The following is a 24,684-nucleotide window of genomic DNA, read 5'->3' on the forward strand; positions in this document are numbered from 1 at the left end:
GGCAGAATTACGTGGTTATATCTCACAGAAATTCATAACTTACAAATACATCAATCGATGTATAAATAATCTAAAATACATGCTTATTTTCATATGTTAATTCTAATTCCAACATATAATCATGGGTATCCAGTTGAAGAAGATATTGCTTTTCAACAGGAAAGTCAAAAGAAAACAGACAAATGACAACATTATCATCAGATAGGCAATTTTATTTGGCACATATTGCTATCAATAGTAGTATTAATATTGGTGATCAAAATAATTGCACAGAAGCAAATATTTCTTTGACTTTTTTTATCAGTTAGTGATTTGGTAACACTAATTGCTGACATTACAGTTAATGTTCTGTACACCTAAGGTATCAAGGTAACAATGAACACAGGAATTAGGCACATTCAATTGTAACTTTGCAATTACAACCATAAGTTTTCCTCTGGTAGTATTGTTAAAGTTAATAACTTTAACAATACTACCAGAGGAAATACGATGACCCATGCTGCATGTCATATAGCACATTGTGCTGCTATTCGAGGGGATCCATTGATTCAGAAACAGGTCTCTGTTATCTAATCCCAACAAGACATCTATGAAAGGCAACATGTTGGTTAGCTGTTAAGTGACAAGGAATAACATGCATATGAGTTAGCAAGGACTAAGAAAAAATGCTGTGTTTCCACTGTGACCCTAGCAAAAGCCTTTTTTGGTTGATTGTAAGCGCTGGCTTGGGAAATTTTGCTTTATCTTTTTATCTAAGTGACAAAAATTTTGCAGAATTGTTTTCCTCATGTGTTATATACTCATTTTGCTTGAAATTGACATTTGTGATTGTACAATGTGTATCTGTATATACATGTACTTACAACATGTGAATTTGTGAAAATACCAGTATACTGATAAATTTCAGCTTTACACTGTAAAGAGTATTTGTTGGATCACTTCAGCTTAAATCTGTAAAAAGATAATTCCTATCTAATTTTTTCAGGACCATAATCAGATGCACATTTTTTGCCGATGCGTAGCACCTGCTTAGAGGCGAGAGAAGCAGTTAGTTCAACCATGGATGCATGGATCGGTCAATTTAACCAAACTTTTCTTATAGCCCTTCTATACGCACGATTACGCAATCAGCCAGCGTGGCGGAGCGGTCTACGCGCTGGGTGGATATAGTGATTTGCTTTTGCAGCCGTGGACTGTGGGTTCGAACCCCACTTGTAACAATTTTTTTTCTTTGTTAGACAAATCTCATGTAATGTTTTTTTAATAGAAGACAGACCAATTCAGTAATTCGATGTTTAAAAACTCTTTTTTTCATGTGATTTTGTTTAACATCCAGGCTTTTTCCAAAATATGCACCGGCCAGCTTTTTTCAGAAGCTTTCTTGTTTCCTTAGCTCTAGTTTGGTATTAGTGACAATCAATCATTAGGTTTGAACTTTAAACATCATCAGAATATGATCTAACTTCATCATGGCCAATATAAAGTCGGTGGGTTTATCAGACACATATATTTGAAAACATCAGCCATAAAACTTACAATATAAGGCACTATATTCCACTAGATTTCTCTTAAATTTTTATAGTTTTCTGGCAACAATTAGATATCGCTTCCTTTCTTAACATAGGATTAGAAACATATTTGATTTTGTCTATAACGTTTAAAAAGGCAGGAATGTACCAGGCTTCTTCTGCTGTCCATTCATCATTCAGCAACAAAGTAAAACAAGCAGATAATAATTTCTTAAGCACAATTTTTTTTTTTTACTCTTAACACTTTCTGCCATAACTACGGTATCACACCGCAGTAGCCATGGTCTCCCCACAGAGTTGTTAGGGGGGTCTCCCTACTTGCTTGCCAAGGGCTCCCTCCTGCCCTCGGCCATCAGTGCCTCGATCTCCTCAACCGTACGTGGGACGCAGGTCAGCAGCTCGCAGCCGTCGGCAGTGATGGCAATATCGTCTTCAATTCGCACGCCACCAGTGCCCTGGGCAACAATGGGGTAATATTACTGGGTTGCCAAGATAGATATTCAACTCATATTGCTGGATGTAGTCTACTATGTGGCTTACTGATCCATTATCTGTGTATTCATTTCTCTTGGCTCCAACTTGAACATTTCAGTAGTTTTGAGTTCTTTAAGAATAGCAAAAAGAAAAGAAACAAATCAATAACATCCTTGCACAGCCTAGTTACAATTTTGATCCACTAGGCCCCACCTGAAAGCGTTGGATGGCCTCTGTGTTGAAGAAGCGCGCCTGTTCTGGATTCTGCAGTGCTGGTTCCAAAAGTGCAGGGATAAAGTAACAGCCAGGCTCGATCGTCAGGACCATTCCTTCCTGGGGAATAAAAATCAACAAAGGTCAACATTCAGGACCATGCCTTCCTGTAGGATAAAGGTCAACAAGAGTCGACATTCAGGACCATTCTTTCCTGTAGGATAAAGGTCAACAAGCGTCAGTGTTCAGGACCATTCCTTCAACCAGAGTCTATAATACAAAAGTTAAGTTGACAGGTAACTATACTCCTTGTCAGAGTCTGGTTGTAACAGAAGTGGATCCTACATGTACATTGCACATACATATGTGTGCAGTGGGAAAGATTCACCTTTGCACAGATGTACCTGCTCTTTTCTAAGACTGCAGATCCTTCACTAACACTGTGCATCTAGACACCCCTGACCCCTGTACCTTGACCCCCGACCCCTCACCTCCAGTGCCCTGGTGGTGCGAAGGCTGCGTATTCCCGGCTCGTTGATGCGCTCGACCCCCTCTGGGAAGCCTCCAACGTCGTGCACGTCACAGCCCATGAAGTGGCCCAGTCCGTGGGGCATGAACACTGCACCCAGGTGCACCTACATGTATGGGTGAGAGGGGTCATTGAGGCATGTTGCTTTTCTTTAAACCTTATCTTAAAGCATGTTTTTGCAGAAGAAAATTGAGGATATGTGCACAAAGAGATTGATAGTTGCAACCTTTCTAAGGCTAAAGTACCTCTCCAACCAAGACCTAGTTCAAGTTCTATTAGGAACACTTTAATACAGACTAACTAAAATTTGCATTCATAAGTAGCATTGCTGTTTGCCAAAAGGAAACAAAATGTCCCCATGTGTCCAATGCTTTCGGCTGTTTTACTTTTGGAAACAGTAAGAAGTGCCTTTCCATCTCTATAGAGGTCATATGTGGGATCTATGACCTCTGACCTTCATCATGTCGTCGACCTCTCCCTGCAGCAGCCCGCCGTCTCGCAGCTCTTGCAGTAGAACCCGCTCTGACAGGCGATGCATCTCCGGCCACGACACGCCTGCGGAAACAACATCATCGTTACATCACAGGCACACCAGCGAAACAGGCAACACCCTTACACTGCAGACAAACATACTCTGACATGATTTGCCACAACATTCCTGCAGAAACAATAGTGCAGTTGAGATTCATTTTGACTTCAGAATCTTAAGTGGAAACTGGTGAATATTGGATTATTTCTCATGCTGTCATCCTTCCGACTTTCAACTAAATAGTACTGAATACTAAAAATCTTGACAGAAGGCATAATTAACAGGTGACCAACTTAAATACCTGGCCTGCAGGCGGCCATGACGGCACGATTAGAGCGCAGAACTGCCTCGTAGATCATCCGCTGGTCGGCCGTGAACTTCCCGTTGGCAGGGAAGGAACAGGTGATGTCTGAGGTGTAGCAGTAGTACTCCCCGCCCATGTCAAACAGGCACATCTCCCCATCGTTAATCAGGCGGTCGTTAGGAGCACCTGGAAATAACAGGTAACGATATTTGTTACAAACAAAACGTGATGCCACAGTAGTACTCCCCACCCATGTCAAACAGGCACATCTCTCCATCGTTAATCAACGGTCGTTAGGAGCACCTGGAAATAACAGGTAATAATATCTTTTACAAACCAAAGGCCTCGATATATAATGTTAATAACTGTGGCGGAAGTAGGTTTTAGGCTCACCTGTGTGTCCATAGTGCAATGTGGCAGCGTTGTTGGAAGAGGCACAGATACAGAAGTGAAATGTGCCTCATGTTACTATAACACAATAACTATCAGTAGTAGGTTTATGACTAACCTGCATGTCCATAGTGCAATGTGGCAGCGTTGTTGGATGAGGCACAGATGCAGGTGTAGGCCACGTGCCTCATGCCCCCGTTGCTGTAACAGTAGTGCTGGAACAGTGACTCCAGCTCAAACTCATGCATGCCCGGCCGGATGGCTTTCATCACTTCCTTGTGAGCCTCACTGCTGATCCTGGAATGGCAAGAAGAAGGACAGAATATCAGCCATGGATTGGTATAGTTCACCTGCTGGCATATCAGCGCAGCTGTCAGACTCCCCAGTTGGTGTACCTGTACAGCTTGCCTAAAGATACTATATTGAACTCACCTGCTGGTGTACCTGAGTACCTGTACGGCACACCTGCATGACTCACCTGTCGTATCCACCTGTTAAGTGTACCTGAGCACCTGTACAGTTCATCTATAGAGATAACAGCAAACCTGTCGGAAACACCTGTTGGTGTACCTGTATACCTGTCTACCTAATATGTAGGTATCACAACATACCTTTCACTTTCACATTTCACTTTTACCTGTTGTGTTGATAAGATCAACACACATGACAAACTTACCAGTTAGTGTACCTGTACACCTAGCCTGTAGGTAGAACAACATGCCTTCCATTTCCAGTTTCACTTTCACCTGTTGTGTTGATATATCAGCACACATCACAAGCTCACCTGCTGGTGTACCTGTACACCTAGCATGTAGACAACACCTTTCACTTTCAATGTTCACTTTCACCTATTGTTCTGATAATCAGCACACATGATAAAACTCACGATCACCTGTTGGTGTACCTGTAAACCTTACATGTAGGTATAACAACACACCTTTCACTTTCAGTTTCACTTTCACTGTTGTGTCAGCACACATGATGAACTCACCTGTTGGTGTACCTGAGCACCTCTATCTCCATGGGGGACTTGATAACGCGGCACTCCATGATCTCGGGGTGCAGCAGTTTGTTGTTCACGTTGAACTCGCTGATCCCGTCGAAAGCCGCCTCGCGACACGTGGTACCGCTGTCCGTGTTCACGCCAAGGAGGGTCAGAAGCGCAGCCGGCTGGAGGGAATGTAAAACTTGATGTTCAGAAATGTAGCTCACTCCAGCAGAAGGAACATTCTTGTAAAAATAAGACTAGTGACAGCTAACTGAAAAGCTGCTCTTCCGCAGTTTGCAACACTTGTCTTTAATTGGTCTTGGGCCAACTCTTGGCACCAGAGATCAACGTCTTGCATATATGTTCACAAAAATTCATTTTGAAGAGTAGTCCACAACTTAATACAAGTGTCCAACAAAAATGCCAGCAATTGGCAACATTCACTCCCTGCAACTGTGTGACTGTATGTATACACACTGTACTTTTGCTATAAGAGTCTATTTTAAATATTGATTTTCCAGTTCTGCATTATTGACAGGGAGTAATTTTATATGTACTGTATTTGAGAACCTGCAGTACAACCAAATGCATTGCTGGACCTAAGGAGGAAACAACAGAGAGAAATATCATGTAAAGCACTCTACTGTAGTTGTTAAGACAAGCTAGCAATGTTTATCCCAACCTTCTTATCAGCGAGGACCTGTGCGATATCGCAGGTGAAGTACACATCATCGAAGGCGTACTTGTCACGGAAGTGCTCCGGAGGGTGGATCTTCCCCATCCACACCGCGTACTCTGCCGGGAGCTTCGGGATGAAGAGAGACGCCTTTCCCGTCGCGACTTCCACCGCGCCGTAACACCCCGGCTCCAGAACACCAAACAGCCAGTGGAAATACGACTCTTGGCTGGGAGGGGAGCACAAAGTAATAGTATATGCATATGTCAAGGGTACGACAAAAAAAAGTAATAAATGATTGTTAAATTAGTTGCGGTCTAACTGTCATTTGGGAGCTTAACAGGAAACTGCATAATTAACGTTAATCATCAATAATACATTGTAAATTGTAATAAAATTAATGGCACTTTGTCATTGGAACAACTAGCGTGAAAACAATCCTGACTTGAAAAAAAGGAATGAATACATTATTACATTATACATTAAAATGTTTTTTCTGTTTACTTGTTTGGCTGTTATCAGCTACCTCTCCAAACAACCAACTTAGTAGTAGTAGTAAACAAACCATCACACACAAAGAAAACCTCATCGGTGGAAGGAGCGACAGCTTTGATGCCGTTTCGTTAAGTTTCATTGTCGGTTTTGGTGGGAGTACCATCATCACATTCTTGATCTGTCATACATCTCTATCTAACTTACTGTAGAGTGACACACAGTGACAGTCCCTTAGTCGAAAACAACATCTGGAAACAATCCCACATGGGGGAGGGGGGCAGGACGTGACCCTACCGGAAGATCAGTTCCTTGTCGCTGCAGTACAGGTTCTGGCTCTCCCCGCCCTGCAGCAGGACGTACGACCCGTCCGGAACCTTGTCGTTCCGCCGCAGCCGCTCGCACAGCCGCCGCCGGTTGTCGGCGAACATCGCCATCGGCACGGACAGGCACTGCTGCCCGAGACAGAACGCCGCTTCAGCACGACTAGTCGCCATCTTGCACGAGAAAAGAACGATGGTCTATGTTGCAGGCTTCAGAACACAGCTCATATTTTGTCGTGTGCAGCTGGCTGTGGACTGTTTTGTGGTTGTCGCTTTCTTCTATTGCACTCTTTGTCCTAAATACAGTATATGTTAAAAAATGACTAAATAGCAAGACAGAAAATATAAGGTAAAAAACCCCTGCGCGGGTCTGCAAACGAGGCTAACAACTGGGAAGGGGGAGGGACAGGAAGTTCAAATAACACCAACGTGGCAAAATTACTTTCCCCCAACTCTTGCAAATTTGCGAACAGTGTTTTCTCAAACACTTGATTGGAATCTATATTGTCCTGTTCCTCCAGGTGTGCGCTGTTTACTACGGACACACCATGTGCGTAATCAAAAGTTTGGTGGTACAAAGGTCAAAGGTTGCCTGGGACAAGATGGCGCTGATGTTCACAGCTACAGCGAAGTAAGGGCCAATTTTCGTCGTTTGCTCTCTCAAATTGACTTTGTTTGATGTTATTTTTGTTTTCAGATCAAGTGGTAGCATTGGGGATCAGTTAGGAACAGTATTGATGGTAGAAAAGTTCTAGAAATTGATATAGCGGCTATGAAACAGAGGACTTCACAGACGCTCCCTTATCAGGAAACCGGAGGCAAGATGCAGTCCCGGTCAAACCCCTTCCTCTTCCTATCTAAGCGACCGCTATCGTCGGTCTAAACATACTCAAAGCTGTGTGTCCATAGTGACTACTGAAAAATATCACAGTACACAGATAGCCACTGTAGTAATGATTCGCGCTGCTTAGGTCTATTGGGAAAATGATCATAGTGGCCATAAAAAAAGTGGCCTCACTTTTCAATATTTTCAGATGGCCAGCGATACTTGTTTGAGGGTCTGCATGGGGGGTCTTGGTAACAGTTAACGGTAAATTCAGGAGGGCCGATAACGGTTAACGGTAAATTCAGGAGGTCCGGTAACGCATAACGGTAAATTCAGAAGGAGTTACAAAACATAACACCGTTGAAAGTAACATTGACGTGCATTCCTATTCATACAACGCTAGCCTTATGTTATCAATGGGGGAAAATATCCGACTAAATTATGACAAAGCAAAAGGTGCCCAGAACCCGGAGGAATGACAGGAACATTGTCCATGACATTTTTAGATTGACGGAGGCATAGTTCCCGTCCCGCCACATAGACGGCGGCAGCAAATTTCTTATGGGGGGATTGAACTATTGTTTCATCACATGGAGCGCCGAAGGGTATGCTCCCCCAGGAAAATTTTGAAATCAAGACCCTCTTAAATGCTGTTTCCTGCATTTTCGGCAAATTTTGCTGACTCAGTGACTGAGTAAGCTAGGTTGATTTTGACATTTTCATCAAAATACACAATGATTATAGCTTTGGCCTCCACCCCCAGAGCCCCCGACATATTTTACCATTTCGATTCGAGCTCAGAAGGCACGAGACGTTGCAATATAAGTCCAGGAAAATTAAAATCTGGACCGTCTGAAACGCCATTTACTGCATTTTGAAGGACACATTTTGCTGTAAGACGAAGTTAAATTAGATGACATTTTTTTAGAGAGAAAAGTTTTTTACGCCTACCCGCGCCCCTAACATATTTTACCATGTCATCGTGAGCGCCAAAGGCGCCAGCCGTTGCAAGGAAGGTCCGGAGAAACCTCATTTTCAGCATTCTAGGAGTACTTTTTGCCCGAAACTAAGCTAAGTTTGATACTGAAATCTGTATTAGTGATAATGTTTTTGAGGGCGACGCTTCCGCAACATATTTTACCCTGTCCCGAGCCAAAGGCCGGGAGGCTAGGAGAAAATTTTGAAATCTGGACCCTTTGAAACGCCATTTCCTGCATTCTCAGGGGTTCTATCTGGCATTAGACTTCGTGTGTATAACGGGTTACGAAGAATTTCTTGGTAACGCTTAACGGTGAATTCGGGATAACAAATAACGGTTAACGTTGAATTAAAACGACCAATAACGCTTCACGAAGAATATACCGATAACGATTAACGTTAAATTAGAGAAGGTCGGTAACGATTAACAGTGAATTAAAATGGCTCGTAACACTTAACGGAAAAAGGCATGCAGACCCTCTTGTTTGACTATACAATCCAGGATATTCTACAAAGAAGGGCTAATGTTCTTGGTACAAACAAAATGAAGCCGGCCTGGTCTTTCAATGCTCTTCAAACACTGTGTTGTAGTCCAAGTGAATAACAACAAGCATAGACATTCTGATGGTTTATTCATTCAATCCCTCTTCAACAGTCTAACATCTTCTCCAGAGGTCTCTTCTTTATGCATGTGGGTTAGTCTATGCTACATTTGAATTAATGTTGTTGCTGCTAGCTAATACCACGTGTTACACAAGTACTAACAGTCCATGCAGTAATACAATGTATTTCCTTGTGTTTGTCCTCTCAGTATAAAGAAGGCTGTGAGTCTGATAAACCAGCTGGATGCAGCCAAGTTCCCCAGGCTCCTGCAGAGGATCCTTCAGAAGCTCCATCTCAGAGTGAGACCGGCTTCCTGTTTAGCCCTGACAGGCTTTGTTATAAACCATTATATACTTTGTTATATACTAGGCTGCATTTAAGGAAAAGTTAAAAAGCTAGTCTTTAGGCTGTGACTATCACCAGTAAACAAGGACCAGATCACACAAACTTTAGATTGTTTCCCTTCTCTGCTCAACATCACAGTATGCACAACATTTAGATTTCTGCTGACTTAATTAATAATTAAGCTTGTTCCCAGGATGAGCAATGTCCAATTTTCTTCTGACTTGTTCCCAGGATGAGCACTATTTAAATCTCTTCTGGCTTGTTCCCAGGATGATCGGTCCTTTTCTGAGGAGGAGGAGGAGATGCTGCAGCAGGCCCTGGGGCTGCAGGGGGGCGATCTACAGCTGGTGTTAGAGACAACAGCCTTCGTCTTGGAACAGGTAAACAAACAAACCAATAGCATGTCCTCAGACTGCAATGAGTAGACTTTCTGCACTACTTATGACAATACTATCAAAACATTAGAAATAGAACAAATTTTCATCAGCTTACCTAAAATAAGTCTGTTTTGCTTCTACAAACAACTGTCTTTCCTTGAAACAACTGTCTTCATCATTATGCACATGAAAAACATAGTTTCATTGCAGTCGTATGTACCAAAGTGCTGTATTTTCCCATAGAAAAAATAATGTTTGGGGGCAATAAAACCTGATGACGTCATCCATATGGCCCCAAAAATCAGATTTAGAATTCTTTTATGCCGATCTATCAATATTCGTTACAGTTCCATTCTTTCTTAATTCATTAATAAGAAAACAATGGAAAGTCAAAATGCCAATTTAGCCAACCCTGAAACCTTACTAAGTTACTGACTTGTGTCCCTGTCCAGGCTGCATACCACAGTGCCAAACCAGCTGTGTTGGAAGAACAACTAAAGAACATCCAGCTAGAGGAAGATAAGGTAGGAACAAGGATGTCATGTGGTAACAGGTTGTATTGGTGTCTGCACTTGTGTTTACACCAAACAGATATAATTGACCCACTCATACCTTGAAGGATCCTTACTCTTTTTCAATAAATATGGTTGGTTTCTTTATGTTCTCAAGGTGTGGCTGTCCTCAAACATGGGACCTCCATTTAATGTCCTTTATCCAATGAAAGTCCCTAAGACAAACTCACTGTGTGAAATGGAAAGATTCAAGTTGAGTGCCTTACCTTAAGGCACAACATTGGAGCATACAGGGGACTCAAACCCAGGACCTCTGGGCTTTAAACCAAACACCCTACTCTTACATTGTGCAATACTACTAGAGAAAGTTGCTGGAAAGGTATGTATCTACCAGTTTTGACATACATAAGCAGAGTACAGGGAGACTATTGGTTCATGATCGTATTTTCCAGTTCTATGTACTTCTGTGTCCCTGTAGATATCTGTGTTTGTGAAGGCGTGGTCAGCCAACGGTAAGGAGGTGATCCTGAAGCTGAGGAAGAGAACTCTGGCTCCTGACCAGGTGAGTAGGGGAGGTTTACTTCCAATCAATCATGGCTACCTGTGCCATGATGTGTATGTACATACATTGTTTTGTGTAATAGGGTGATCCTGACTGTCCATCACAATTAGCAGTCCAGCCAATGACAGAATGGCAGTTATCATTTCTATCAATTAGAAAGTGGCTGCATGTCTGTCAACTTGTCAATTACACAGTGTGTCTATGTATATGTTTTTATTCTACATTTCTACATTTTGACTGATGTAGGCAAGGCTGTGGGATCAGTATATTGTTAGTTTGGTCAATGCAAAATGGGAATCAAGGCAACCTGCCAGAATAAAGTAAGCAAATAGATGCACTTTTTTCCATTCTTAGCAGCAAACTTCTTAAAAAACTGATGCTAATTCTTAGGGGTTTCAAAGAAAAACAGGGTGTCACACATACGTCTTCTTCTTAAATACTACCAAAAAGCCCCGCAAGGGGTGATGTAGGGGGGCAACATACAGCACTATATAAAACTCAAACCCTGTTTCCTGCCCAGATGTACATGTAGTCCGTGAACAGGACAGTAAACATACAGAACTAGTGTTAAAGCTATACTGTACTCCAGGGGAGAGTGTTCCAGTTCTGCTAGTAATATTTTTCTGAATCTCAAAATGTAATTGTATCGACCACTTGACATTGAACTTGGACAAGAGAGCAGTTGCATTATAAAGCAGTAACCCCCCGAGTACCCTCCAATTAAATTACAGCCAGGTGTAACACATTATAATGTGAACAACCATTGGACAAACTTCAACTTGGCAGCTCTTAAGAAATATTTGGTTGAGCTTGAAAATCACTTTTGCAATGTGTTTCTGGATACTTGTTTGACAACTTGTAGCCTTAGTAGCTTTATGCCCCATTTGCTTTTGGTAAAAAAATGGGCTTTGATCTTTGTCAATTATCCTATTGAAACACATACTTAAGGCTTGAAAAAAGGGCCTTCATAAAAAGTGGCAGCTCTTAAGAAATCGAGGTCCGATCTTAAAAACAATGCTTGCAGCATGTGTGTGACTAGTTGTTCATCATTTTTCATTCTTAGCAACCTAATTCTACTATTCATTTGACCTCAAAATTCACCTGGAACTTTAGTAATTGTCCCATAGGAACCAATAGTTAAGGCATTATTCCCATCATGCATTTCAATCTTTTAAAAAATTCTCCACCAGACAGCCACAAGGGTCATCTTTGTAAAAACTAAAAGAAAACAGAGGGTTAACCACCTCAAACTCCGAGGAATCCCCGCTTACCTTTGACCCCAGATTTCTCCTGATACCACCAATATGACACAACAACTAAAATCCTTCTTCGTTCCACCTAGACTGCTAAACTGAACAAATTTTGACACAAATGAGAAAGATTAGACCTTATATGTTCCTTCTATCACAAAAAATCTACAGGTTGAGCCAAAATCTTCAAGGAAAAAGAAGATTTTAAAGGATTTTAAGTCACACCCAAATCGTCTTCCCATTTTGGGCCTTCTACCGCGCAGCTCAACTGTGACGTCAGCCCTGAAGGGGCAATACCCAGTTACTGGATTATAAATGGTCCCTTAATTTGTTCATCTGTGATTAATTGTTACACATTTAGTTGATTTTGTGTACATAAAGATGTGGTCTTTTAGAAAATAACACTCTCCTCTGGAGTACAGTATGGCTTTAACACGAACACTGTTTCCTGTCACAGTTAGAGTCAGTGAACTGGAGACTGAACCTACAGATGGCCCAGGCATCACAGACTAAGATGAAGCTGCCCAACGCCATGTTTGAGTTGGGAGTCAGACATGATGATGATGTGAGTTGGCATTTTTCTGCTGTTTGAATTGTAAACTTGTACATACATGATGCAATCTTCATCTTTGTGAGCATGATTACATGCTAGTGGCTGTCATATAAAAATTTTCTTTCACCTTGCATTGTACAGCACATTTGAAACTATTGCCACATAGAATGCTGTAGATAATTTTTTCACCAACATTTGGCTTGAAACACTAGTGACTGTTTTACAAATGTATACGGTTGAGTGGATTCATTCCTCAGCTAACTGACATTGTTAGCATCATAATCATTCCTTTAAGACATTTGGAGCTGCATAGTTTCTGTTTCAAGCTCTTATTCAGCCTGTCATCCGCGATTGTTTCACACATAGTCAGTGGTTTAGGTGGTAAGTGGGGTCTGCATTTAGATTGAAGGCTCCTACAGTAGACTATGGAAACCTGTAGCTGGTTGCCAAATCTGTGTGAAGAAATGAGTTCTGGTGACGTGGTGTTCACATGTTGACATTTAATAACAATTGATTTCTTTCTCTTTCTGCAGACAAGAGAAAAAGTGCGGATGGAGTTCACTCATGATGAATTGTATGATTTCTATAGTCAGGTAGGTACATGTATACGTAGCCAGTCTGTCTTATTTGCTGCATTTCTTTTTCCTCTCTCTATTTTGTTCCTTGCTGAATGAGCTGTTTTCTCTTGTTATGTCAAACTCCATTTAGAATCTGTTACTTAAAGCAAAGATATAATGTAGTATTTCTAGTCTGATATGGACCTGAACTACTGACCACCTTTGCATTAAGATCACCTGGCCAATGCGACTACTTTTGGTAGTCTCTACATTATTTCTAATATAAATGCAAACCTTAAGAATCCTGTCTTAAGTAGTCACCATTTTCTTTAAGGCTTCGGTATAGATACATGTAGAGAGATTTAACTATGTATATACATGTGTATTTGTAATTTTGTTTGTTGTATGTTCTCCACAGTTGGAGACGATACAAGAACAGCTGGACACTCTTGGCTCCTGATAATCCTCTTGTACACCCTTTCAGAAATTCAGATAAACCTGTTTATTTTATTGTATGTAAATTACCACATAAATACTCAACTGTGACTTCATTAGTCCTTACAAATATCAAGGTTCACTGTGAGATCATGAATAGCAATGTTACAATTGAATGTTGATTCAGTATTGTGTCAAATACTGAATGTGTTAAATACAGACATACCAATGTTCAGGCACCTCAACCCTGGATATTGTAAGCATGTGTAACATGTATGAAAAAGTATTGTGGTTTCCTTCATTGTGTTGCCATCAAAGTAAATCTTGTAATCTTGAAATTCATATATCTCAATTTTGAAGATAAATCACAGGAGAAAAGCAACTCAAGCCTTGGTTGTTTGATATTTGTAGTCTTAATACCAGGCATTCCAACCCAAGATTATGTTGGGAGAAACAAGTTTGGGGTAATAAATGTCCTGAAGAAATTGAAATCTCCACTTTGTGCTTACAGTTTGCACATGTATATGTTTTTCTTGTTTAAAAGATCTCAATTCTTTGTTGGAAATCAAGTCAAGGAAAGAGAGTTCAGTATTATGCAACTAGAATGTTTATTCAATCCAAATGAATTACATCACAATAAAACTTGCGGCCTTCACAATAAATCTTCCAGTGGTTCTGTATAAAATGGCACTATTGCCAGAGAGTCCTGGCAACAACATCTAGAACTGTTCCAAAATTTATGTCTTCATCTTTGGAGAGGAAAAATCCAATAGTCCAATGTTGGCCATACAAACAATTTAAAAAATCATCAAAGTCCACAGCACACCAGCAAACAAACCTGACACATAAAACAAGCGCAAACAAAACCAGGTAATTAGATACACAGATAATACTGTGCATTGACAAATTAGGAAGATGTTGATCACTTAATCATGCATGTTAAGATTAACAATGAATTAACTTGATGGTTCCTTAGGAATGTTGTCCAAAATCTGATGCATCATCAAAAATTGATTTGACAATTCGAGTCAGTCATATTCTACTCAACCGATTTTCTATGTTTACAGTACATCAGTGGGAATGATATAAAGTTTCTGATTACTGCAGTTTAGCCTTTAATGATATTCTGAAATGAATAAAAAACACATAGTTTTCCTACATTGTAAGCTATGATTTCCTGTAACATTTGTCAAAGAAGTAATCTGCTGAAAACAAAAACAAAGCACATCTATGCACCTTACAAGCTCGCTAAATGTGAGATGTAATTGCTCCGAAGAACAGGAGATGTGCACATGATAACATGATGTGACAGTTCCCAAAGAAGGGTGTGCACAGTATGTGATGTTTAAACTTTCTATGTAAGGAAAGGCACGTGGTCCTCCAAGCTAGATTAATATTTTCCAACAGGTTAAAAAATAGAGCATCTTGAATTTCATTAGCACTCATGGTAAGTAGCATGTATACAGTAACGTATCACATGGGGGTACAGAGAGGAGTGCACCCCAGGCAAAGATCTGGTAGAGGGGTATAAAATGACATTTGAGCCCCATACGAGCGTGCTAATAACAACCTAGGTCACTGTCGGCTTTGTTGGTCTTTGAAGCGCTAGAGACAGTCTAAAGGCCAAATGCATCCAGAAACTGCCGGTGTGACGCCTCCCAGTACTTGGATGTCAGCAGTTTCTCCTTGAGTTTTCTTGCGGCCTGGAACTCCCTGTGCCCATCCGTCAGAATCTTGACGATCCGCTTGGCCAGTGTTTTGGCGGCCTCTTCATCATCATCTTCGATCTCCACGATCAGACGGTCGAAATCCGGATCTTGGCTCCTTAAGAACCAGGCAAGCCCAGACTTGTGGGAGACCAGGACTGGCACCCCTGCAGCGATAGCCTCCAGACCGACCAGTCCGAATGGCTCTGCACGAGACGGCATCAGAACGACATGGGCCTGCTGCATGTCCTTGGACAGATCTTCTTGGGTGCCGTACTTCAGGGGAGTGAATTTACCTTTCTTCTCGTTGGCTTGGATGATTGCCTTGCTTTCTGGGAAATCTTCAGCTGTTACGCCACGGGCTCGCCACTTTGTGTGCGGTAGACGGTCGAATACGATGCCCATGGACTTCGCAACAAGGTCGTAGCCTTTCAGCCTCTCCACGCCCTTGACCCTGCTGATGGACAGCACCACTTTCATTTCGGTGTCGACATATGTCATCTCCGTCGTGCTGAAGACGTTGGATGGCTCGGGCAAAAACTCGAAATGAGGTTTCAGTTGCCTTGTTTGACTCTTGTAGTAGTCATACATCAACGGGCCCACCGAGAATATCACGTCAGCATGCTTCAGGTCTTCTAGGATGCTGTCATTCTCGTCTCCGATGGTCAGCACCTTGGCATCACTCTTGTAGTGGCTGACATCTTCTGGGATCACATGAGTGACCTGGACGAGTTTGGCGTCGGGAAGACGTTGCTCCCTAATCATCCGTGCTGCGCGGCTCGTGAGGTTAACATGGCCGATGATAAAGCCTATGTTTGGTGGCAGCTTCGGGTAACGACTCTGGTGGTCCCAGGTCAGCCAATTGAGCTCTGGCTGTCTCGGATCACCAGGAAAGGTCGCTGGAACGATCAGTTGAACGCCATCTGTAGCCGCGTCATTCTTGTCCTCTTCTGTGGCTTCCAGGACTGTGCTGTAGACCTCTGCTCCTTTAGAGACCAGTAGGCGCGCCATCCCGCGGTGGATGGTGGATATGCCCCCCTTCCTTGTCCCGTACTCGTCGTTGAGCATCAGCACCACGGGCTTTGATCTCGAACCTTAAAACAACCAAAATCAAATATAACTTCAAAAACAAAATCCTCACTTTTACTTTATTTGTCCAGTAACATACACTCAGGGCACTCATTGCCTTGTCGGTCAAATCTTTAAATAAGGCAGATCAGAAATCATGGGAGAGTTTTTGTTTGTCATTCATGATTAATGTTTAAAAGTTTCTGCTTGGCCTTGAAGGTAAAGCATAGTCCATGGATTAATAGACTGTTAGTCCACGAAATAGAATATAAATGACACCCTATCAATTTACAAAAAAATGTAAATTTGACTCATGGTCCCTACCGCTCTTCCGACGTCTTTTGGGAGACGCTGCCGATCCAGCACCACTACCGTCAGACTCTGCTGCTTCTGGAGACACAATGTAAATTCAGCATAGGTTCACTGTTGAAAGGTATTGACCAAGATGGCAGGGGTCCTCATTTTTAGAAAAGGCGCTATGCTGCGTTACTTTTGTTGTTCTTACATGGCTATGGCTGTCTTTAACACTGTTTTTAGAGGCACAGCCCCATGCTGCGTCTTGAATGCTGACCTGCTAACTACAGAATTGGCTTAAATCATAGGAGAAGCAATGCAATTCTCATGAACGCAAAAAATGATAAAGTGCTTGTGCGTGAGCAAGCCAGTAATACACACCTGTTATCCTCCTCTTGCCCGAACCGCCTGTCCTTTTTCCGGCCCCAGCACCATCTGCTAGTCCTGCGGAGGATAATGTGCGGACAATTAGGTATACTCTTAACATATACGGAATATTTGGGTTTGGTGCAAAAACATACTGCTCCATACCCAAACGATAAATGACGCCTACTGAACATAACATTTCTCGTGGTTCGAATGTAACTTAAAGATTAAACGATATAGATTGAAAATATGCCATTTTACAGTTTTCTGCCGATATTCATTAGTTAAATCTGTAGAGTAATTCACCTGCAGCTTCCCTCAAAGCTCTCTCTATGGGTCCAGCTTGTGGCGTCGGCTCCTTTTCCAACTCTGTTATAAAGGTTTCAAGTAGATTTCAAGATTATTGTATTTCATGTCTTTGGTATCGAGGCTACGTATACCCAGTCGAATTTGTCCTTATCTTTGGAGATTTGAAGATTTAAAGGAAAAGAAATGACCAAGTTTCAGACATGTTTGCAAGTTGCAACCTAACCTGACATGCGTGATAACAGGTATACGTGCTTGCTTTCGCTCAGTTCAATCACCGTTGCCCTGAGTAAATATCTTCCTCACTCATTAAAATGAAATTGAAAAGCTCATACCTGGGTATTTTTTCTTTAGACCCTTCACAATCCCCTCCAGTTCTGCATCAGTTAGAGCCTCCATCAGCACCCCCATGGTCGCATCGGGTCCCTTCCGCAGTCGCCACTCCCCCAGCATGTCTTCGCAACGAGATATGTCATCGATGTTTCTGCCGGCGATGTTATTGATTGTTGGAGTGTCAAAGGCAAGAAAGCCGGCCAGATCCCTCCACTTATTGCTGACCCTGTTCTTGATGAAGTAGATGTACCTAAATGGAATGTCTAAAAACGAAAAGAAATGGAATTGAATTTGTCACATTATCGTCTCACGGTCATTTTCTGAGCTTCGAAATTCAACCATCAAGGCCCTAGGTGAAATTTAAATGGCTGACCATGCTATGTTTCTAACATTCGAGTGTCCTGCTTTCCTTGAAAGTGTATGATAAAGAAATATCTCTTGTTTGGGCTGTAGGTGGTTTATTACCTACGTATCGTAATCACTATTGTTAAGTTACAGGATATAGTTGGTGTGATGGGATACTTGGAGAATTGGAAGAATGGTTTGGCTTTGTCCGATGGTGTAGCTTGTTCTGGATGACTCATTGCAAGTACAATATTTATTTCGTACCTGCTAATGTTTGATTTAAAAAAGTAAAATAGGCTGGAAGGAGTATCAGAAATCGCATATTGTCTCACCTTGGTCCGACATCATTCATCTGATCTTGTTCCAGTCTCGACCATACGGTAGATACAAACGTTCAGAGATCTACTGTTTAGAGAGAAGGTTGAATATTATCAAATGTGGCATGCGATGGTTCTACCATTAACGTTTGTCCACCATTTCGTACCAACACAAACACTTTTGAGGTGGCATTTTGCCCATATCCTTTTTCAATCAAATTTTGACTTGTTGAAAAGATTACACAGATTGCCACCATTTTACCCATCATGGACTGATTTCGGTAGAGGTTACGCTATCGCCCCTTGCTGGTAATGAAAGTGTGATCGAGGCAGACAAATTTGTTTGTTTTTGCTCAACATCTGTACACTCAGGCCAAACAGAAAAAAAAACAACTCTATTTTCAGAAAAGTCGGAGGCGAAGGTAGCAAATTTCGAATGGGGGTGGGGGTGGTAGAACGTTGTTGAATTTTCACGAGACAATCCAGGGGGTAGGAGATCTGGGGCTATGCTCCCCCTGACCTGGACCCTCTATTTCCTGCATGTTGAGGGGCTTATTTTGCTGGTAGACTAATCTAATGTTAAATGACATTTCTATCATTATAAGTGAAATCATACAAAAGCTTGACCTTTTCGGGGGCGATGCCCTCAACATATGTTTGTGGGGTGGCGACCGCACTGTCCCTTGTGCCGCCACTGTTGTACATTGTAATTACCGTACCCATTTGTTCACGGAATGATTATCGATACGTCAAGTAACATTTGCACAGCAAGGTTCACACTGTCCAAAGTTCAATGTTCGTGTTTTGATATTAAAGCAGAGTTTGGTATTTGCTGCTGTTATATCACAGATCGAAACGACTTGATGGTTCGGACTGCTAAAACTACCAATTAATTATGGTTGATTGGTTCCTTTCATATGATCATGGACACCCATAATACAGTCAGGCATGTCACCCAAAAGTGAAAGTCGAGTGCAGGTAAATAGGAATGGTGGCACTGAGCGTCACCTGATTCAGACAGGTAAAAGGAGCCCATACGTAAACAGTGTCGGAGGTACGGTATTGCAACCGACGCGCTGGCAAGGTACAGTATAAAATTACAGTCTTAAAAGACGTGAAAATCGGCCCATTGAGTGTGCTAACCTTGGTCACTGTCGGCTTCTTTCGTCTTTGACGCGCTAGAGACTTAAACGACACCCAATCAGAATCTGTATCAGAATCATCACCAAACACACACAGGAGAACTGGTAAAATATTTCCGTGATTCAGACCGCTCAGGTGCTTACATTTCTGCTTCGTTTAGTTCTGACGTAGCCTGGGAGTGTAAGGAGCCCCAGGCTAGTTCTGACGGTCAACATCGATACTGACCAACTCCGAAACCTAAAATACTGACCACTCGGCACAATTAGTTCGCACCCCAAACGTCCCAGACCTCTCGATAGGCCACACTATTTCTGGTACATTGTTCGCCAACTTTCCACCAAATGTCATTGTCCAAACCCCGCTCCACCTTGGCATCGCGCCGCCACCGTCGTGAGTCAGTAAGAGTTTGATGGAAGTGTAAAGGCACTGGAGTAGGTGGCACATAGCTACAATATAGCTTTAGCTGAGCTGAAAAGAAAGAAGATTTCGTACTCACCACGTAGCGAAGACACACATTGTGCCCAGTTCCAAAGCTTGCCGCGCCTTTGTGAAACTTAACCGTCTACTTTCACTTCACATGCGCACTGCATCAATGTGTTTGTTTTTCACCTGCAAGCAGGAGGCCGTGACAGGGGTGTCCATACCCGAAAGTTCACACTGACGAGCCCAAAACAGAAAAAAGTTGACCACATAGGCCAAACTTATGCGGCTTTACAAGTAAAGATTATAACTTATTTATTCACCTACGCTGCAGAGAAATACTACATGGTTCATGGCGACACTGTCAGATATGGTTGACTGGTCACAGCCACGATACACACTGTACACTGGCGCGCCATCCATTCAGGTGGAACAAAGGTTAAAGACACCAATAGGCGGGTAATCAGTGCGGCTGTGAAACCTGGGAGCAGGTGAGCTGGTGGGAGCGGGGGGGGGGGGCTGTACAACATCATGACACGAACTCACTCGTGAACCCCCACACCTGACTGATGTGAACATGTACCTAGTTACGGTTAGGGGCCGCTTCACAGATGGGACGTATAGCCGTGTTGGAGAATAGCCATGCTTCACGCTTAATATCGATGAGAGTAGGGGTCAATCCCGGTCAGGTGCGCTGGCCAAAACCTTACTAGTGGCCTTATCTGTTTGTCAGTCGACCCTTATTCTGGGATGTCCTACCCGGGCGTTTTTAGGGTCGTCTAACCTTTTTCGTGCCACTACATTTTCGAGATTCTGTCCAGTCAAACCAATGAATAAATATTGCATGGATACAAAACATCTTGTGTCTGTGCGGACTTGTCATCATTTGACTAGCCATGTATCCAAACCTATCAGAGCCACCTATTCCCTTCCTACTCTCACGCAATGCGTGAAAGGACGAATAGGCTCGGCAGCTATGATAAGTTTGGATACCAGGCTACCATTTGACGATGTAACGAAATTGAACGTATAAACAATCATCGAAAGCATTTTCAAAATACTACTGGAAAGAAAGTTATTTCTATTTATTTATTTATTGATCTTATAGGGTGGTCCCTTTAAAGTTATTTTTGAAAGCAAATGTCATGGAAAATTACAAATCAAGAAGAAGAAAGAAGAAAAGTCTCTAAAATCTACATTATGTGAATAAAATAAAACCACAGAGACTCGCAGGTATCGTGCAAATATCGAGTTTATTCATGTCCCATAATCAACTTTCACACTTTTACATTTAACACTTTCTTTCAATCTAGAAATCATGTTTTGCATTTCTACGGTCTATTAAAGAAAGATACTTAATTTTTGCAAAATGTAGCCAGGTTATTCTTCAATTTGAAGTTGGTCGAAATCGATCCGAAATATTCACGGTTCACAGGAAACACATAAACAAACCTAGACTTAAACGTGGATGACAATACCTCCTCCATGTTGAGGCAACCCATATACACTGATGGTGGAAGATGTTAGCTAAAGGACCTAAAGGCCGAATATCTCCAGAAACTTGTTGTGTGACGCGACCCAGTATTTTGAGCCCAAAAGCCTCTCCTTCAGCCTTCTTGCAGCCTCGAACTCCTTACTCCCGTTGTTCAGGATCCTGATGATCCGCTTGGCCAGTGTTTTGGCGGCTTCGTCGTCGTCCTCATCTGCAATCTCCACAATGGGGCGGTCCCAGTCGGGATCTTGGTCCAAGAACCAGGCAAGACCAGACTTGTTGGAGACCAGGACTGGCACCCCTGCAGCGATAGCCTCCAGACCTACAAGTCCGAATGGTTCTGCACGAGACGGCATCAGGACGACATGGGCCTGCCGCATGTCCTTGGACAGATCTTCCTGGGTGCCGTACTGCAGGGGAGTGAAGGGTACGAACTCAACTTTATTGGCTTGGATGATTGCCTTGCTTTCTGGGAAATCTTCACGCTTTATGCCCCGGGCTCGCCATTTGGTGTTAGGCCGAACCTTGATCACCTCACCTAGGGACTTCGCGACCAGATCGTAGCCTTTTAGCCTCTCCACGCCCTTGACCCTGCCAACGGACAGCACCACTTTCGTTTTCGTGTCGACATATTTCACTTGCGTGTTCTGGAAGATGGCAGACGGCTCAGGCAAAAACTCCAGGTGGTGGTCTTCTTCTCTTGTCTCGTTTTTGTAATAGTCATACAAGCGTGGGCCCACTGAGACTATCACATCAGCATGCTCCAGGTCATCCAGAATTCTTGCTTTCTCCTCTTCTATGCGCAACTCCCTTTCTTCACTCTTGAAGCGTGCGACGTCTTCTGGAATCACGTGAGTGACCTGGACGAGTTTGGCGTTAGGAAAGCGGAGCTCCTTGATCTGCCGTGCTGCGCGGCTTGTGATGTGTACATGACCGACGACGAAGCCTACATTTGGTGGCAGATTTGGGTAACGATTCCGGTGGTCCCAGGTCAGCCAATCGAGCACTGGCTGTCTTGAATCACCCTGAAAGGTCGTTGGAGAGATCAGTTGAACGCCATCAGCTGCCGCGTCATCCTCGTCCTCTTGTGTGGCTTCCAGGACTGTGCTGTAGACCTTGGCTCCTTTAGAAACCAGTAGGCACGCCATCCCGCGGTGGATGGTGGAAATGCCGCCCTTCCTAGTTCCATACTCATCATTGATCAGCAGCACCAGAGGCGGGCCTCCAGATCCGTGTGCTAGTCAAAGAAATAAAGATATAATTAGGAAACAAATCAATGTCAAGACGGTGACAAAATCAACTATAATAATGACCTTTATGTTTTATCTCTGAGGCAAGGCACTCTCTCGATACAAAAATGTCGACGTCAGAGGATACTAACTTCAGGTGGGCTTTGGTCCCAACAAGAGCAAGAAAGGTGCTAAGAAGGAAGGATATAGAAGACAGGTCGAAATGAAAACATCGTCACGGTGGTATTTTTTACCTTCCATGCAGGTTATTTCTCTTCTTTAAGCGCAAAATGTGCTCATTTCCGAAGATCGCAACACTTCCGGCAGACTGACTGAGATCAAAGTGCATGTCACCTTTTTACTTTCACTGCACATGCGCACTAATTAGACAGATAGGGTTTCACCTGTACACAGGAGACAACAATGGACGCTGTCGTGACACTGTCGTAACTTATTATGTAACCGTCTGAAAACTGCACGCGAACCTTCATATGGACCAAGGAGCTTTTATATCAGAAAAGCTCCTTGCTTGTATGGACAAAATATGGCCGTATTTTGATAAGTTACGATTGTTTTTAGTTACCTTTGATTGTGTAGTAAAGTTTAAGTTAACAATAGTTGTTTAAACCCCTTACAGACCCGCAGTATAGAATGACATCGCAGCTATTCAGGTGGAACAAAGGTGAATGTGCCCACAGGTCACAAGTAAGCAATGCTGGTATGACGGCCATGGAGTAGTTGGCTGCGTATGATTTACAGCTGTTGAGAGAAAACATACTATTCCCAACATTCGCTGCCCTAGGTTTTAACAGAATCGTCTATTTTGAGTCTGTCGTAGAGTTTTACCGGATGACTTTAGCTGCCAATTGTCTAAAATCTGGTTGACCGTTATGGCACTACACATACAATGGCCATACCATCAAGTTATTGGCCATACCGTCAAGTTTGCGTTTTTTGGGGCCGCGGGTTAGAGATCTTCATTGGGTCTAGTGGGTTTTCTAATTCTTTTCCCCGCTTCCTCGTTGGTTTTGAGCTCCGTTTGACCGAGGCATCTCATTTCTGTGGTCTGAACCCTCTTCTCTAAATCTGAAGCTTCGGGTTTAAGATATAACTATTATAAGAACTGTTTAAACAGCATTTTGTGGTGAAAATGCTATTGGGCATCAAACAATAGATAAGGTAATGAGCTAAAGTGCTGTTTTAAACATTGTAAAGTACGGAGCAGGGTATGAAGTACTTGTATTCTGTAATGCAACAAAACATAACGTTTTCGGTAGTATTGTAACGTTAGGCCACATACAGATTAACGTTAATGGCCAAGAACCAGTTTCACGTTCGCGGAAAAATATAAAGTTATAATTGTTTATCAAAGGACATGTATGGGATTGAATTTATTCATTTTGGATGAAGATGGTGCTGTCCATCGGTACCTTCTATTTCATCTTTTATATATGGCCTCTAAGCGTCAAACTTCTGTACGTAGAAAAAACATCATGATCATACGAGAAAAGTATCCCGGGGTACATGTGCCCCAGTTTGCTTGGCGACAAACGCGAACCGTGGCATGGTCTCCATGCGGAATCCACGTGAAGTGCACAGCTAACAACGTTTGTTCACCTTATATTTTTTTCAGCCAGCAGGTACAATGTACCTGTCTGATCATTATGGCTGTTCCAACGTGATCGAGGCACCGTCCCGTGATTCGAACACGGGACGATGACGATGCAGCTCCAACCAGGATGGTAACGTTATGTCCCTTTCGGATTGCCGCTTTTTTGACGCCCGTTTGTTGTATGAAACCCACCACCAACACTAGTTGTTAAGTTAGGCATATGCATCTATGTATGATTTTATTCAGTCGGATTCACTTATGACAAACATGCTTCACGGTTCGACTGAATTTGTGTCAGCTAGAAGTAGTAGAACTTTCTCCCGAGCGGCATGGGGTATGGAACGGTCTATTTTTTGCACATAGGTGCATCTGACACTTAACTTTACATCGTAAATTTATCAACTGATAACGTTATCTAAAATTAAAAATATTTCATTTGCCATTATGTCTTATATATAATATATTTATTTTCATGTAACAAAGTGCCTATTTTACTTCTATTTCCCTGGAATCGTCTCAAAATCTGTAAAAGTCACCCCTACCGCGTAATAAACTCTTCTAGTTTCCAAGATGGCGAAAAGAGGCATCGGACGGGCCCAGTGGCCAAG

At 42.5% G+C, this 24,684-nt stretch overlaps 4 protein-coding genes across 4 annotated transcripts; 1 reads left to right on the top strand and 3 right to left on the bottom strand.

Moving 5' to 3' along the window:
• Nucleotides 1–191: 191 nt before the first annotated feature.
• On the bottom strand, nucleotides 192–6,717 carry LOC118409503 (xaa-Pro dipeptidase-like). The gene is made up of 9 exons (XM_035810566.1): nucleotides 6,422–6,717; nucleotides 5,639–5,861; nucleotides 4,960–5,138; nucleotides 4,087–4,265; nucleotides 3,576–3,764; nucleotides 3,200–3,300; nucleotides 2,708–2,851; nucleotides 2,217–2,336; nucleotides 192–1,984 (listed from the first exon to the last, which is right to left on the bottom strand). Exons 1-9 carry the CDS (start codon nucleotides 6,619–6,621, stop codon nucleotides 1,844–1,846), a joined length of 1,476 nt encoding a protein of 491 aa, XP_035666459.1. The 5' UTR covers nucleotides 6,622–6,717; the 3' UTR covers nucleotides 192–1,843.
• Nucleotides 6,718–6,839: 122 nt separating this feature from the next.
• On the top strand, nucleotides 6,840–14,093 carry LOC118409504 (COMM domain-containing protein 10-like). Its single transcript, XM_035810567.1, has 8 exons — nucleotides 6,840–7,078; nucleotides 9,063–9,153; nucleotides 9,469–9,579; nucleotides 10,029–10,100; nucleotides 10,567–10,650; nucleotides 12,358–12,465; nucleotides 12,987–13,046; nucleotides 13,429–14,093. The coding sequence occupies exons 1-8, from the start codon at nucleotides 6,996–6,998 to the stop codon at nucleotides 13,468–13,470; spliced, it is 651 nt and encodes a 216-aa protein (XP_035666460.1). The 5' UTR covers nucleotides 6,840–6,995; the 3' UTR covers nucleotides 13,471–14,093.
• Nucleotides 14,094–15,031: 938 nt separating this feature from the next.
• LOC118403718 lies at nucleotides 15,032–20,079 on the bottom strand. The gene is made up of 7 exons (XM_035802501.1): nucleotides 19,820–20,079; nucleotides 18,196–18,268; nucleotides 17,521–17,781; nucleotides 17,186–17,248; nucleotides 16,895–16,957; nucleotides 16,544–16,609; nucleotides 15,032–16,245 (listed from the first exon to the last, which is right to left on the bottom strand). The coding sequence occupies exons 2-7, from the start codon at nucleotides 18,209–18,211 to the stop codon at nucleotides 15,062–15,064; spliced, it is 1,653 nt and encodes a 550-aa protein (XP_035658394.1). The 5' UTR covers nucleotides 18,212–18,268; nucleotides 19,820–20,079; the 3' UTR covers nucleotides 15,032–15,061.
• Nucleotides 20,080–20,988: 909 nt separating this feature from the next.
• Nucleotides 20,989–22,111, bottom strand: LOC118409580 (D-inositol 3-phosphate glycosyltransferase-like; the record flags this gene model as incomplete). Its single annotated transcript, XM_035810697.1, is given in 1 exon segment — nucleotides 20,989–22,111. A coding segment is annotated over 1 exon segment (832 nt), but the record flags the coding sequence as incomplete, so codon positions are not given.
• Between the last annotated feature and the right edge of the window lie 2,573 nt (nucleotides 22,112–24,684).

This window comes from Branchiostoma floridae, chromosome 2 (genome assembly GCF_000003815.2).
Source record: "Branchiostoma floridae strain S238N-H82 chromosome 2, Bfl_VNyyK, whole genome shotgun sequence".
Taxonomy (NCBI): Eukaryota; Metazoa; Chordata; class Leptocardii; order Amphioxiformes; family Branchiostomatidae; genus Branchiostoma; species Branchiostoma floridae.

Bases quoted from the DNA above. Each gene is read 5' to 3' on its own strand.
- LOC118409503 (XM_035810566.1), bottom strand. From the start codon at position 6,621: ATGGCGACTAGTCGTGCTGAAGCGGCGTTCTGTCTCGGGCAGCAGTGC. The intron at 2,852-3,199 runs GTCAGAGGTCAT...CCATACATGTAG, and splicing joins AGGTCGACGACATGATGAAG to GTGCACCTGGGTGCAGTGTT. The intron at 1,985-2,216 runs GTGGGGCCTAGT...ATTGTTGCCCAG, and splicing joins AGGCCATCCAACGCTTTCAG to GGCACTGGTGGCGTGCGAAT.
- LOC118409504 (XM_035810567.1), top strand. From the start codon at position 6,996: ATGTGCGTAATCAAAAGTTTGGTGGTACAAAGGTCAAAGGTTGCCTGG. The intron at 7,079-9,062 runs GTAAGGGCCAAT...TTGTCCTCTCAG, and splicing joins ATGTTCACAGCTACAGCGAA to TATAAAGAAGGCTGTGAGTC. The intron at 9,154-9,468 runs GTGAGACCGGCT...GCTTGTTCCCAG, and splicing joins TTCAGAAGCTCCATCTCAGA to GATGATCGGTCCTTTTCTGA.
- LOC118403718 (XM_035802501.1), bottom strand. The intron at 17,249-17,520 runs GTATGAGCTTTT...CCTTTATAACAG, and splicing joins TCTAAAGAAAAAATACCCAG to AGTTGGAAAAGGAGCCGACG. The intron at 16,958-17,185 runs GTGAATTACTCT...TATCCTCCGCAG, and splicing joins AGCTTTGAGGGAAGCTGCAG to GACTAGCAGATGGTGCTGGG.